The following is a 13,874-nucleotide window of genomic DNA, read 5'->3' on the forward strand; positions in this document are numbered from 1 at the left end:
AGGACCTAGACATTTAATCGTGTTTCCTGACACACTTTCCCTAAGCTATTCTTAATAGTCCGATTCATTTGCTCCACTTTGCTTGAACTCTGAGACCGGTAGGCAGCATGTAACTTCCAGCTGATTCCCAGTATTTTTGCTGTGTTCTGTACCAGGTCAGCTACAAAGGCGGGCCCGTTATCTGAGCTGACTCGTAGGGGCAGTCCAAATCTAGGAATGATGTCTCTTAAAAGCACACCAGTTACTTCATGGGCTTTTTTAGTCTGCGTCAGGTAGGCTTCTACCCATCCAGAGTAGGTACATACCAGAACCAGCAGATACTGATTACCTCCACACTTGGGCATCTTGGTGAAGTCTACATGCGAGTCTTTAACGAGAACACTTCCATAAGCCTGAATTCCTGGTAGGACCATTGGTCCTTGTCTGGCATTATGCTGCCTATCCGTCACACACCACTTGGTTACTGTTTTGGCTAGTGCAGACAAATGAGAGATGTAAAAATATCAACCTAACAGTTTTTCAAGGGACTCTTGACCAAGATGGGAGGTTTCGTGGCCAGCCACTACCACTGCAGGTCCCAGCAGATGTGGTCCTGCAGCCCGTCCATCTGATAGGCATATCCATCCTCCCTCCATTTCTTTTCCGCCTTCCGTTTGGAAGAAGCTTTTTTCCTCCTCAGAGTAGACTGGCACCAGGACAGGAGGAGCCTGGGGCAGTAGGGGAGCTGTGACTGAGCCCAGTAGGGAATGGATGCTGCTTTTCGGGCCTCTGCATCTGTACGAGCATTTCCTTGTGCTACTATGGTGGCATTTCGCTGGTGTCCCCGGCAGTGTATGACCACCACCTTCTGGGGCTTCCATGCTACCTCCAATAGCTGCAAAATTTCCTGTTGATACTTTATTTCTTTACCCCCAGAGTTAAACACACCCTTTTCCTTGTACAACGCCCCATACACTTAGAGAGTGAGGAATGCATACCAAGACTCAGTAAAGATGTTAACAATTTTTCCTTCACTCAGTTCTAGGGCACACATTAGGGCGATTAACTCTGTTCATTGTGCAGAGGTGCCCTGAGGCAGTGGCTTGGCCTCTGTAGTTGTGTCTAGAGTTACCACCGTATATCCAGCACACCGTTCTCCTTGGGGGCTGACAAAACTGCTCCCATCCATATACAGTTCCCAGTCTGCCTGTGCCCACAGTTGGTCCCACAGGTCTGGCTGACTAGTGTAGACTGAGTCCAGCACCTCTATACAATCTTGTGTCACCGGGTCCCCAGACACAGGGAGTAGGGTGGCCAGGTTTAGGGTATTACAAACTTCTATGGTTATGCGTGGGTTTTTGCACAACAAGCCCTGGTACCTGGTTAGCCTACCATTTGTAAGCCAATGGTGGCCCTTTGTGTTCATCAAGGTGACCACAGCATGAGGGGCTTTTATTTAAGTTTTGTTTAAGGTTAGCTTGTCTGCATCCTGTGCCAGCAGAGCAGTAGCCACTAGCACCTGTAGGCACAGGGGCCATCCTTTAGAAACCTCGTCCAGTTGTTTGGACAGGTACGCCACTGGTGGAGGCCATGGGCCTATGGCCTGGGTGAGGACCCCCACTGCCATCTTTTCTCATGCAGACACATACAGAGTGAAAGGCTTTGTTAAGTCTGGGAGCCCAAGGACCGAGGCGGACATCAGAGGGAGAAGGCCTGTCGTTGCTCTGGGTTCCACTTGAATGGCTCTGTGGCCTCATACAGAGGTTTGGCTAGGAATGCAAAGTTAGGACAGTTTGCAAAATCCCATGGTCCCCAAGAATTCTCAAACCTGTGTCCAGGTCTTCAGTATCAGCAAGCTGCTGATAACTTGTTTTCTCTCTGATCCCAGGCTGTGCTGTCCTTGCTGGATAGTAAATCCCAGAAAACGTACCTGTTGTTGGCAGATCTGGGCCTTTTTCTTGGAGACCATGTATCCACAACACTCCAGGTTTCTGAACAATGAGTCAGTTCCCCGGATACACCCGACTGCTGCTGAGTGTCCCAGCAAAAGTTCATCCACGTACTGAAGCAGAACACAGCCTAGGTCCTTGGCAGAAAAACTTTGAAGGTTCTGGGCCAGTGCTTCCCCGAAAATGGTTGGGGAGTTCTTAAACCCCTGGGGAAGTCAAGTCCAGGTGTACTGCATGGTTACACCTGACTCTGGATCTTCCCACTAGAAGGCAAACAGTTTCTGGCTCTCAGGGGCTAGCCAGATACTGAAGAAAGCATCTTTTAAGTTCAAGCAAGTGAACAAGCTAGCCTCAGCTGGTAGCAGTCCTAGCAACCTATAGAGGTTAGGAACCATGGGGTGTAAAGTCACCATCACCTGGTTGACCAGACGCAAATCTGCACCAGCCGATAGTCCTTGGTGCCTGGTTTGGGGATGGGCAGGAGAGGTGTATTCCAAGGAGACTGGCAAGAAACTATGATTCCAAATACTTTCAATCATCTGAGATGGACTTGGATTCCCTCGAGGGCCTCCCTCGGAACTGGGTGCCGTCTGTCTTGTCTAACTGGCTGTGCCTCTGGCTTCACTTTGATAACCACCGGGGCCTGGTTCACAGCTAGTCCCAGAGGGTTGTCTTCTGCCCAGACCTGTGGCCATTGCTTGGCCAGGGAAGGTTTTATCCCCTGGCCAGGTTCAGTTAAGAAAAGCCTCCATTCTTCTTCCCGTGGGACTGCGAGAGCCATTATGACCACTGTTTGAGGCAATTTTAACTGTAAGGAACCCTGGTTTGTAAAAGTGATGGTGGCTCTTAGTTTGCTTAACAGGTCCCCTCCCAACAGAGGCAGTGGGCAGTCTGGCATGTACAAGAACTGATGCATAATTTCATGGCACCCTACAGAGCAGGTTTGTGGTAAGCAGAAGGCCTGTTTCTCTGAAACTCCAGTTGCTCCAATTATATCTATTGTCTTGCTGGACAAAGGGGCTCTTGGCTGAGTTACCACCAAATGCTCAGCCCCAGAATCGACAAGGAACTCAATGTCTCTGGCCCCTACTGTCATCCTGACCATGGGCTCCTTGGGGGCAGAAGAGCCCAGTCCCCATCAGTCCAGCAACCCTTCTGCCAAGTTGAACACAGGTGCGTCTTCCTTTCCTGAGGCCTCTTGACCGGACATTCCTGCTTTTTCTTTAACTGAGGGCACTTAACCTTCTAGTGTCCTATCTCCTTGCAATAGGCACACTGGTTTTTCTGCAAGGGCAGCTGGCCAGACTGAGTCTTTTTACTCGGGCCCCCCTTTCCCTGCCCTCTGAGAGGGGGCCTCCCCATGGCTGTGGCTCAGCATTTCGTCTGGCTTGTCGCTCATTCTCTCTGCGGGCCTCTCTGCAGCTCACCACTTCCTGGTTTACAAAAACCTGGGGTGTTATCTCCAACAACTGAGAAGTACTCATAGCTGCAAACCTAGCCTGCTTCTGAAGCTTTCTTTTGGTGCTCTCAGCACTTTGGCTAACTAGGACCATGTTAACCATTTGCTGATTTTCAGGGCTCTCTGGTCAAATGGGGTGTACATTTGGAAAGCCTTGCACAGTCTCTCAAAGAAATGGCCAGGGCTCTCATCCTTTTCTTGCATAACTTCTGACACCTTGTTAAGCTTGGTACCTTCTGGGCTTCCTTGTTTAGTCCTTCCATGAGAGCTTCCCTATATTGGATTAGCCTTTCCATGCCCTCTCACTCATTGGGGTCCCAATGGGGATCCATCCTGAGCAATTCACTCTAAGGTACTCCTGGGGCTTCTGAAATTTGTCTGGGATGTGTTCCTCCAGCCACTTAATTGCTGCCTGAAGCACTCTCCACCTCTCATCTGTATTAAAGAGGTACCTGTCCTTTTAGGGCAGCTTGAGCCTTTTGTTTGACTTAGGACAACATGAATCCAAACTTGGGTTGTTTTCATTTCCCCAGGCACAGTAGCAGCAATTTCTTGAGTACCTAACTGGAGATAGAATTTGACAGTGTCAGCATTTTTTGAGCACCTGCAGAGTGGGTAGAGTGCAGTAGAAAAAGAAGAACATGGTCCTTGAACCCCAGGAACGTGCCTTCTAAGAGAAGACAGCCTGAAGTGACAAGCTGTCAGAAGTCAGTGTTTCAAACTATGGAAGAACAATCTGAGTAGAGTGCTATGGTACTGAAGAAGACTTCTTAATGGAGAAATTACTTTTGAAACAAATTTAGAAAAATCTGGGGAAAGTTTGATCTTGTATTATAAGAAATCTAAGAGTTCTGGCCATGGTAATGGTAGACTGTAACAGACAACCCTCTCACCAATAAAAATGATAAAACTCTGGATTAAAAAAAAATTTTTTTAAAGACCAAATGTTTAAGGCACTGGAGAGTGACCAAAAGTATGAAGACCCTGCAGAAGACTTACCCATTTAAAGAAAGAAATGACTGAATAACAGTGATTTAAAAGTATGTACTTCCCAAGTACACATGAAACATTTTCCAAAGTAGAGCATATTCTAGACAATAAAATAATTTTTAACAAATTCAAAAAATTGAAATCATTCAAAATATATTATCTCATCACAACAGAATGAAAGTAGGAATCAATAACAAAGCCAATCCCCAAAGAATTGAAAAGCATACAAGACACTTCTACATAGAAGTAGCAGGGAAATTAGAAAGTGTTTTGAATTGAATACAAACACAACATATCAAAATATCCAAATACATAGGATATAGCTAAAGCATTGCTTACAGGCGAGTGTATAGCATAACATACTTATGTTAGAAAAAAAGACAAGTCTCAAATCAATAATCTAATTTTCCACCTTGAGAATCTAAAAAAGAAGAGCAAATTAAATCCAAACTAGCAGATATAAGAAAATAATATAGACTCAAAATCAATGAAATTCAGAAGAGATAAAAAGAAATAATCAATGAAACCGAGAGTTGCTACTTGGAGATCAGGAAAATGTGTAAACCGATAGCCAGACTGGCCAAGAAAAGAAAAGACACAAATTAATCAATACTGAGAATGAGAGAAGTAGCAGCCAGGCGCACCTCCTAGCCAGCTTGAAGACCCCTCACTCCCGCAGCCGGCAGGAGCAGTCATTCTCGGACTTGGACTTTCAGAAGCTCCAACTTTACCACTTGCTGGTGGAGCCCAACCACTGCTGCAGAGTCCTCATCGCCAACACGTCTGGCAGATCCAAGAGGAGATGGCCCAGGATGGGACGTGGTGAACTGCGACCCCCGAGAGTGCTGGGCGCGCGCCGCTCCACTGCCTGGTTTCTCACTTTAAAACAACCTGCTGGGGCCCGGCGCGGTGGCTCAGGCCTGTAATCCCAGCACTTTGGGAGGCCGAGGCGGGTGGATCACGAGGTCAAGAGATCGAGACCATCTTGGTCAACATGGTGAAACCCCGTCTCTACTAAAAATACAAAAAATTAGCTGGGCACGGTGGCGCGTGCCTGTAATCCCAGCTACTCAGGAGGCTGAGGCAGGAGAATTGCCTGAACCCAGGAGGCGGAGGTTGCGGTGAGCCGAGATCGCGCCATTGTACTCCAGCGTGGGTAACAAGAGCGAAACGCCGTCTCAAAAAAAAAAAACAACACCTGCTCTTGTGGTAATGAATCCAAGCCCAAAAGGATGAGAACTCACTCCCTCAAGAATTAATGAAGACCATCTAGAAAGGCATTATCCCTCTTAATGACTTAATCATTTCTTAAAGGCCCCACTACCTCTCACTGCCTGGTTTCTACAGAGATCCTGCGCCGGTGGCTTGTGCCCACCACGCGGGAGCCAGAGGTGGCGCGCCATGCCCCATGCTTTGGAGACTGCTGCACAATTGTCTGTGACAGTAACAGTACTTGGGATTCCCCAGTTCCAAAGTGTGTTAAAGGCACAAAGGTTGTCTTTTGTCCAACTTGGTTTGTTGCTGCTGCTGTTCGTTTTAGACTTTATTTCTTTGATATTAACTATCAGTCATACACAATAACTGAAAAGGAACAATTTTGGTATTTAACTCTGTCTTGTATTCATTTCTGTGCCAGATGTATGACATGAAATTCACATAAAATTCTGCCGTTGTGATTTTCTGTGCTTTTCTAGGGTTCTCAGCATGTTATGTACATTGGATGGATACATACTTTCTCTTGTTTCAATAATTTTATGTCTAAAAAGTGGATTACAACAACTTTTGGGGGTGAATTGAAACACAGGCATTTTTAAGTAAGTCAAGAATGGTATAATTCATATAAACAAAATGAGAAACTCCCAAGTGATTGATCTTCTAATGTTATTTTATTTCCTGGAGTGTCTCCTTCTAGTACAAAACCTCCAACTTTAAGTCATTCAGGTTTAGTAGCTTCTTCCTTATATTTCTCAAAAATCTTGTAAATTCCTGGAGAAAATGCCAGCAATAACTCCCAAGTATTTGATCCAATCTACATTATTATTTTATTTTCCAGTGTCGACTTCTCCCACTACAAAATCTCCAACTTCCATTGTCTCAGGTTTAGTAACTACCTGCTTATATTTTTTCAAAAATCCTTTAAATTCTAGGTGATTTTTTTAAAAAATCCTTCAAATTCCTGGTGATGTCCACTCATTCATGATTTTTAGTGATGAAAGAAGGGGGACATTCGCATAGTCATTTTAGTTGTTATACATAGTGATTCTAAAATTATTTGCCATAGTTCACAGATATAAATGGGAGTGTGACCTTCAGAAAGTTATTCAAATTTTAAATGTGTTTATACATATATAAACTGATTTAGTACCTTCCTTATTGGTTATTAGTAAGGTTTACCTGGGATACATATAATGCATTTAGCACAGTGCCCAGTATATAGTGAGCTCTTAGAGCTAGCTTATATGATTTATTCAACATTTAATGCTGGGAAAGAGGAAGGTCCACGTATGTTTGCTAATATGTTTGTTTGCTAATACACATGTTTGTTTGTTAATATGTATGTTTTGTGTCATCAACTTCACTATTTTATTCCTTTCAGAAGTGATCTGTTGACACTTTTACTGAGAATGTTTCTATTGCAGGACTCTCATTTTCTAGAATGCAACCAGTTTGAGTATTCTCTTACGGTTCTGGAGGCCAATGCCTAAAATAGATCCATAGGGCTGTGTTCCTTCTGGAGGCTTCAGGGGAGCAGAGGTTTTCTTTCTCTTTCCAGCTCCCAGGGGCTGCCTCCATCCTTTAGCTCATGGCCTCCTTCCTCTGCCTTCCAGGCCAACAGCATAGCATTTTCAAATATCCTTCTTCTGTCTGCTTTAACCCTCTTGCCTCCCTTTTATAAGGACCCTTGTGATTACATTTAAGGCCCACCTAGATAACCCAGGATAATCTGCCCATCTCAAGATTCTTAACCACATCTGCAAAGCCCTTTTACCTTTACAGGCAACATTCACAGGTTCAGGGATCAGAACATGGGTATCTTTGAGAGGTCATTACTCAGCCTCCCACACCTTTCCACATAGATTCTCAAAGTTCTAGCTGAGCCTGGTGAGGGAGTTCATTACCATTAGGGTCCAGTTGAGTAGCAAGTGCTTCCTTTAAGAGAAAAGGTGAAAGTTGTCCACTTAATAAAGAAAGAAAAAAATTGTATGTTGAAGTTGCCAAGATCTAAGGTAAGAAGAAATCTTCTGTCAATGAAATTGTGAAGAAGGAAAAAGAAATCTGTGCTAGTTTTGCTGTCACACTTCAAACTGCAAAAGTTACCACCACAGTGCATGCTAAGTGCTTAGTTAAGAGGGGAAAGGCATTAAATTTGTGGGTGGCAGATGTGAACTAGTGATGAGGTTTGGTACTACCTGAGACTTCAGGTATCCACTGATGTCTTGAAACATGTCCCCACAGGTAAGGGGTGACTACTGTACATTTAAAGTAAGAATTTATATATTGGAGACTGAATCTCCCATCTTATTATTGGTTTTTTATTTGTCCCACAAATAAAGAAAACAAAGTAAAGTTTTAGGCAAGATTCATTTCCAGAGATAGAGGCTAATATGAAAAAGAAGGTTTCTCTACCATAAAATACAGCAATTTAAAGTTTTATAATCCCAATAACCTCAAAATATATAAAGTAAAAGATGGACAACATTATAAAAAGAAATAGACAAATGTACAATGAATAAAATATTTTAACACAACTCACTTAGTATCTGGTAAAACAAGTAGTCCTCCCAAATCAGTAAGTATCTAGAAGCTCTGAATAAATATGAACTGACTGGATTCACTGACAGATACGTTTGGCTTTCTGTCCCCACCAGAATCTTATGTTGAATTATAATCCCCAGGGTTTGAAGCAGGGCCTTACCGGAGGGGCCTGGATCAAGGGGGTGGTTTCTAATGTTTTAGCACCACCCACCTTGTGCCATCTGGTGATAGAGTTCTCACCAGATCTGGTTGTTTAAACGTATGTAGCACCTGCCCCTTCACTCTTTTCCTCTGCTTTGGCCATGTGAAGACCACGCTGGCTTCCCCTTCACCTTCCCATGATCCTAAGTTTCCTGAGGTCTCCCTAGTCATGCTTCCTGTATGGCCTGCAGAACTGTGAGTCGATTAAATCTCTTTTCTTTATAAATTACCCAGTCTATAGCAGTGCAAGAACTGACTAATACACTGACGTACCCACAGCACTATACTACTACTGCAGTACACACATATTTTACGAGTGCACATGCTACTGCTGCGACAGTTGACCATATGCTGCGCCATAAAACAAGCCTCGCTCAATTTCAGAACAACAATGGATAATAAATATACAGCTGAAATTCATCAAATGTTTGTAAATTATGCAAAAGACTTCTAAATAAACCATGAGTCAATGAAAAAATCACAATAGAAACTATCAAATATTTTAAACTAAAAAAAAAATACAGCACATCAAAACTTGTAACATGCAGCTAAATCTACGCTTAGAATAAAAATAGTAGTCACACTTATTTTAGAAATTATGGCAAGATGATAAGTTTTTAAAATCTCAGTAGTCATCACAAGAAATTATCATTTTTTTAAAGAACAGAACAGCAAGTAAATTTAAAGAAAACAGTAATAAGAATAAAAAATAAAATAAGAGCGGACACAACAAAGCCAAAAGTTGATTCTTTTAAATCTAATAAAATTGTCCTCTGGCCTCAATCTACCCTGCATAATTTGAATTAATTAGTAGAAGGTGTGGGAAGGAATCAAAACAAAAAAAAAAAAGAGATTTCCAAAAGCTAAAGCAAAATGCTATTTTTTTCAACAGATATATCTCCTTGATTAAATACTATTTGACTCCAACTGTAATTTTTGTTACTTTTTAGGTTAAATCTACCAGGCCTTAAGGGGCCTAGCTGAGTCTAGTATTTAATTTGAAATATCTATGAGAAAATACGTGCTTCTTTATGGTATACCTTTAATTGTTGAGCTTTGTTTGCTCTGTGTGCCCAGACTTCCAACACTGGTGACTACTACTGAGGGCCAAAGAGGAGGCGTGTAGTCCCGCTGGATCCGAGTGCCCACTGAGCATGAAAGGGGATGGTAAAATGCACGAGTGCCTCTTGTTACAAGAAAGTATGAGAAATGAGGATAGGAGAGACAAAGCCACAGCACAAGTACTGACTGATTAACTAAAATCTGAATCTGTGAATTTCAGCTTCCCCTTTAGTGAAAGATGATATAAATGGCTTAGTTGCCTTCAAACTAGCAGAAACTTTTTAAATGGATGGATGCTGATTCTTTTATAGAGCCCATTTCTAAGTCATCTTTTAAACCAGGGGTCCTTAACCCCTTGGCCATGGACCAGTAGTGGCCTGTGGCCTGTTAGGAACTGGGCAGCCCAGTATGAGGTGAGCTACCAAGCATTACTGCCTGAGCTCCACCTCCTGTCAGATCAGTGGTGGCGTTAGATTCTCATAGAAGTGCAAACCCTACTGTGAACTGTGCATATGAGGGATCTGGGTTGCGTGCTCCCTATGAGAATTTAATGCCTGATGATCTGAGTGGAACAGTTTCATCTCAAAACCATTCCCCTGCACCCTCCATTCATTGAAAAATTGCCTTCCACAAAACCAGTCCCAGGTGCCAAAAAGGTTGGGAACACTGTTTTAAAGGAATCAATATCTTTGCTATTATTATTATTATTATTAAGATGGAGTCTTGCTCTTTCGCCCAGGTTGGGGTGCAGTGGCACCATCTTGGCTCACTGTAACCTCTGCCTCCTGGGTTCAAGTGATTCTCCTGCCTCAGCCTCCTGAGTAGCTGGGACCACAGGCACATGTTACCATGCTCTACTAATTTTTTGTATTTTCAGTAGGAACGGGGTTTCACCATTTTGGCCAGACTGAACTCAAACTCCTGACCTCAAGTGATTCACCCACCTCAGCCTCCCAAAGTGCTGGAATTACAGGCATGAGCCACTACACCCAGCTCCCTTGGCTATTATTGAAGTATTCTTTTTCTTTTGTGATCACATCTATGAAGTATATTGGAGAGAAAGAGGAAGTAGAATGAGAATTTTGACATGGCACGGTGGTTTATACCTGTAATCCCAGCACTTTGGGAGGCTGAGCTGGGCAGATCACCTGAGGTCAGGAGTTCGAGACCAGCCTGGCCTACATGGGAAACCTAATCTCTACTAAAAATATGAAAATTAGCTGGACGTGGTGGCAGGTGCCTGTAATCCTATCTACACAGGAAGCTGAGGTGGGGAGAATTGCTTGAACCTGTGAGGCAGAGGTTGCAGTGAGCCGAGATCGTGCCACTACACTCCAGCCTGGGTGACAGAGCCAGACTTTGTCTCAAAAAAAAAAAGAATGGTATTTTCTCCATTGACTTCGATGCTGCTGTGGTCTTCATCCCCAGATCAATGCAATGCTCCTGAATGGCTTCCATTTGCCAGGCCTATCAACCTAACTGATAAGTCTGAGTTTCCCGTTGGGACGTATTTGAAATATGAATGCCGCCCTGGTTATAATGGAAGACCATTTTCTATCATCTGCCTAAAAAACTCAGTCTGGAAAAGTCCTAAGGACAGGTGCAGACGTAAGTAACTCTGGAGTGGGAACCCCTCTGTTAGTCACACATCTGTAAGATCTGATTCAGTTTGTTCAAATTTTGTAACTGAGTTACATATGACAATTAGTTTACCAAGGTGCAATACATATGAGAATAATTCTTGTAGATCACACCTTGTTAAATGGCTTTGAGTTCCTGGTGCCTTCATTACAGGTTTATTTCATGAGAAACAGTCATTGCAGGACATGATTGAGGGAAAATCCCATCCACTAGGCATCTCCCATTTTCATGACTAAAATTAAGTAAAGAATGACTGGGGCAAGAAAGATAAGTGGATTAAATAGCCAAAAGATGAGACAATCTTGGGCTTTGAGATCTTTGGATTATGGCAATTGAAGTGAATTACAGATAATAAGTTTATTTTTCTGGGAGGCATAATATGGGGATGAAACAGATCTGAACAGGAAGTTTTTTTGAAAGGGAGCTGATCCTGAAGCAGTCTGGTGAGTTTCCTCAATGTGGCAAAATCTATGGAACTATCAGAACTGCATGTATTCTTCAGTAAGCTATAGGCAGGTTGAGACCTTATATACTAAAACAAATATTCCAGTTCACTCTACTTGGCTCCAAAATTCTGTTTCTTCCTGTAGGTAGATCATGTCGTAATCCTTCAGAACCTGTGAATGGCATGGTGCATGTGATCAAAGACATTAAATTTGGATCCCAAATTAATTATTCTTGTAATAAAGGGTGAGTTGGCAGCAACATCTCTTGGTTCAAGAGTTCTAGCATAGCCATACTGCCTTCTAGTCACATCTCAGAAAGGACAACTAAGCTATTAACATCTTCTCTTCAAAGGCTTGAACACAGGTGTTTAGCTCCTAACTGAAATGAACAAAGGTATGACAAGATCGGGGGAAAATCATCCGTATCCTTCCTGGAAACCAAGGCAGTGCATATATGAAAAGTGTGACATTCGTTGGGTGGGAAGGAAGAAAATGGGGGAAGATTACAGTCAAAGCACACAAACAGCCCTAACCCAGGGCTGGATGAAAGAGCAGGCCATTGAGCAGCTGTGTGAGAGAAATCTTAATGGTCATAGCACAAGTAGTTTGCTAGGACTGCTGTAACCGAGTACTCCAAAACCGGCAGCTTAATACAAATGAAGTTTTTGAAGTTCTGTTCTGGAGGCTGGAAGTCCAAAATCAAGGTGTTGGCAGAGCCATGCTCGCTCCAAAACCTGTAGAAGTGGATCTCTCTTTGCTTTTTCAGCTTCAGGAGCCCCAGGCCTTCCTTGGCGTGTGGTAGCAGAACTCCAATTTCTGTCTCTGTCCTCACATGGCCGTCTCCCCTCTGGGACTGTGTCTGCACATGCTGTTCTCCTGTCTGTGCATGTCTGTGTCTGAAGTTCTCTCTTTCAGTAAGGACACCAGTCATGTTGGATAAGGGACCACACTAACGACCTCATCTGAACTTGATTGCCTCTGCAAAGAGCATATTTCCAAATAAGGTCACACTAACAGGAACTAGGGATTAAAACGTCTATATATTTCAGGGGTGAGGGGGACACAATTCTCATTCATTGCTGGTAAGAATGCAAAATGGTACCATAACTTTGAAAGACGGTTTGGCATTTTTTTTTTTAAATAAAACTAAACATACTCTACCTTATTATCTAGCAGTTATCCTCCTTGGTATTTATCCAAAGAATTGAAATCTCATGTTCACACACACACACAAATCTGCACACAGATGTTTATAACAGCTTTATCCATAATTCCCAAAACTTGGAAGCAATCAAGGTGTCCTTTAGCAAGAGAATGGTTAAACTGGGTACATCCATACAATAGAATATTATTCAATACCAAAAAGAAATGAGCTACTGAGGCCGGGCATGGTGGCTTATGCCTGTAATCCTAGCACTTTGGGAGGCTGAGGTGGGTGGATCACCTGAGGTCAAGAGTTCAAGACCAGCCTGGCCATCATGGTGAAACCCCATCTTTAAAAAAAAAAAAAAAGAAAAGAAAGAAATGAGCTACCAAGTCATGAAAAGACATAGAGGAACCTTAAATAATGAACCTTCTTTCACTATTACTAAGTGAAAGACGGCAATCTGAAAATGCTACATAACATGATTCCAACTATATGCCATTCTGGAAAAGGCAAAACTATGGAAAGAGTAAAAAGATCAGTGGTTGTCAGGAGTTAGGGAAGAAGAGGGGATGAATAGGCAGAGCACAGAGGATTTTCACGGTAGTGAAACTACTCTGTATGATGCCATAACTGTAGGTACATGTCATAATAAATGTATCTAAAGTCTTATGATGTACAATACCAAGAGTGAACCCTAATATAACCTATGGACTTAGGGTGACTATGATGTGTCAGTGTAGGTTCATCAGTTGCAAAACATGTACCACCCTGGTGAAGGATGTATATAATAGGGGAGGCTATCCATGTAGGCACAGGTAGTATATAGGAAATCTCTGTATCTTCTGTTCATTATTGCTGTGAACCAAAAACTGTGCTAAAACACAAAGTCTATTTTCTTTTTAAACTGCATAAATGTAAAGACACAGGAATATGTGCATAAACAGACATGCACTCAAGTAAGTACAGGTAAAACCAGAAACCTGAACAAAATTGGTGGATCACATCTGTCTCAATATCTTGATTTTGATGTTGTACTATTGTTTTGCAAAATGTTAGTATAGGGGAAAATTGAGTAAAGTGTACCTGGGATCTCTGTACTCTTCCTTACAACTGCATGCAAACCTGATTATCTCAAAAGGAAAAGGGTTGTTTTTTTTAAGTTCCTACTAAATTTCCAAGGGGATGGGTTTCCTACCAAAGAATTGTATATTGTGAAATTAAATAATTCAAACTTACAGCTGAGG

The 13,874-nt window shown here is 42.6% G+C and overlaps 1 protein-coding gene across 1 annotated transcript in view; it reads left to right on the top strand.

Annotated features, from left to right (window-relative positions):
- LOC135268209 (complement receptor type 1-like) overlaps window positions 1–13,874 on the top strand; it is a 148,059-nt gene that overhangs the window by 89,634 nt on the left and 44,551 nt on the right. The window contains exons 23-24 of the mRNA XM_064360205.1: window positions 10,825–11,008; window positions 11,632–11,727. Coding sequence (XP_064216275.1) covers window positions 10,825–11,008; window positions 11,632–11,727 — 280 coding nt within the window. The remainder of the gene's footprint in view (window positions 1–10,824; window positions 11,009–11,631; window positions 11,728–13,874) is intronic.

This window comes from Aotus nancymaae, unplaced genomic scaffold (genome assembly GCF_030222135.1).
Source record: "Aotus nancymaae isolate 86718 unplaced genomic scaffold, 86718_ANA_hifiasm-v0.15.2.pri h1tg000039l, whole genome shotgun sequence".
Taxonomy (NCBI): domain Eukaryota; kingdom Metazoa; phylum Chordata; class Mammalia; order Primates; family Aotidae; genus Aotus; species Aotus nancymaae.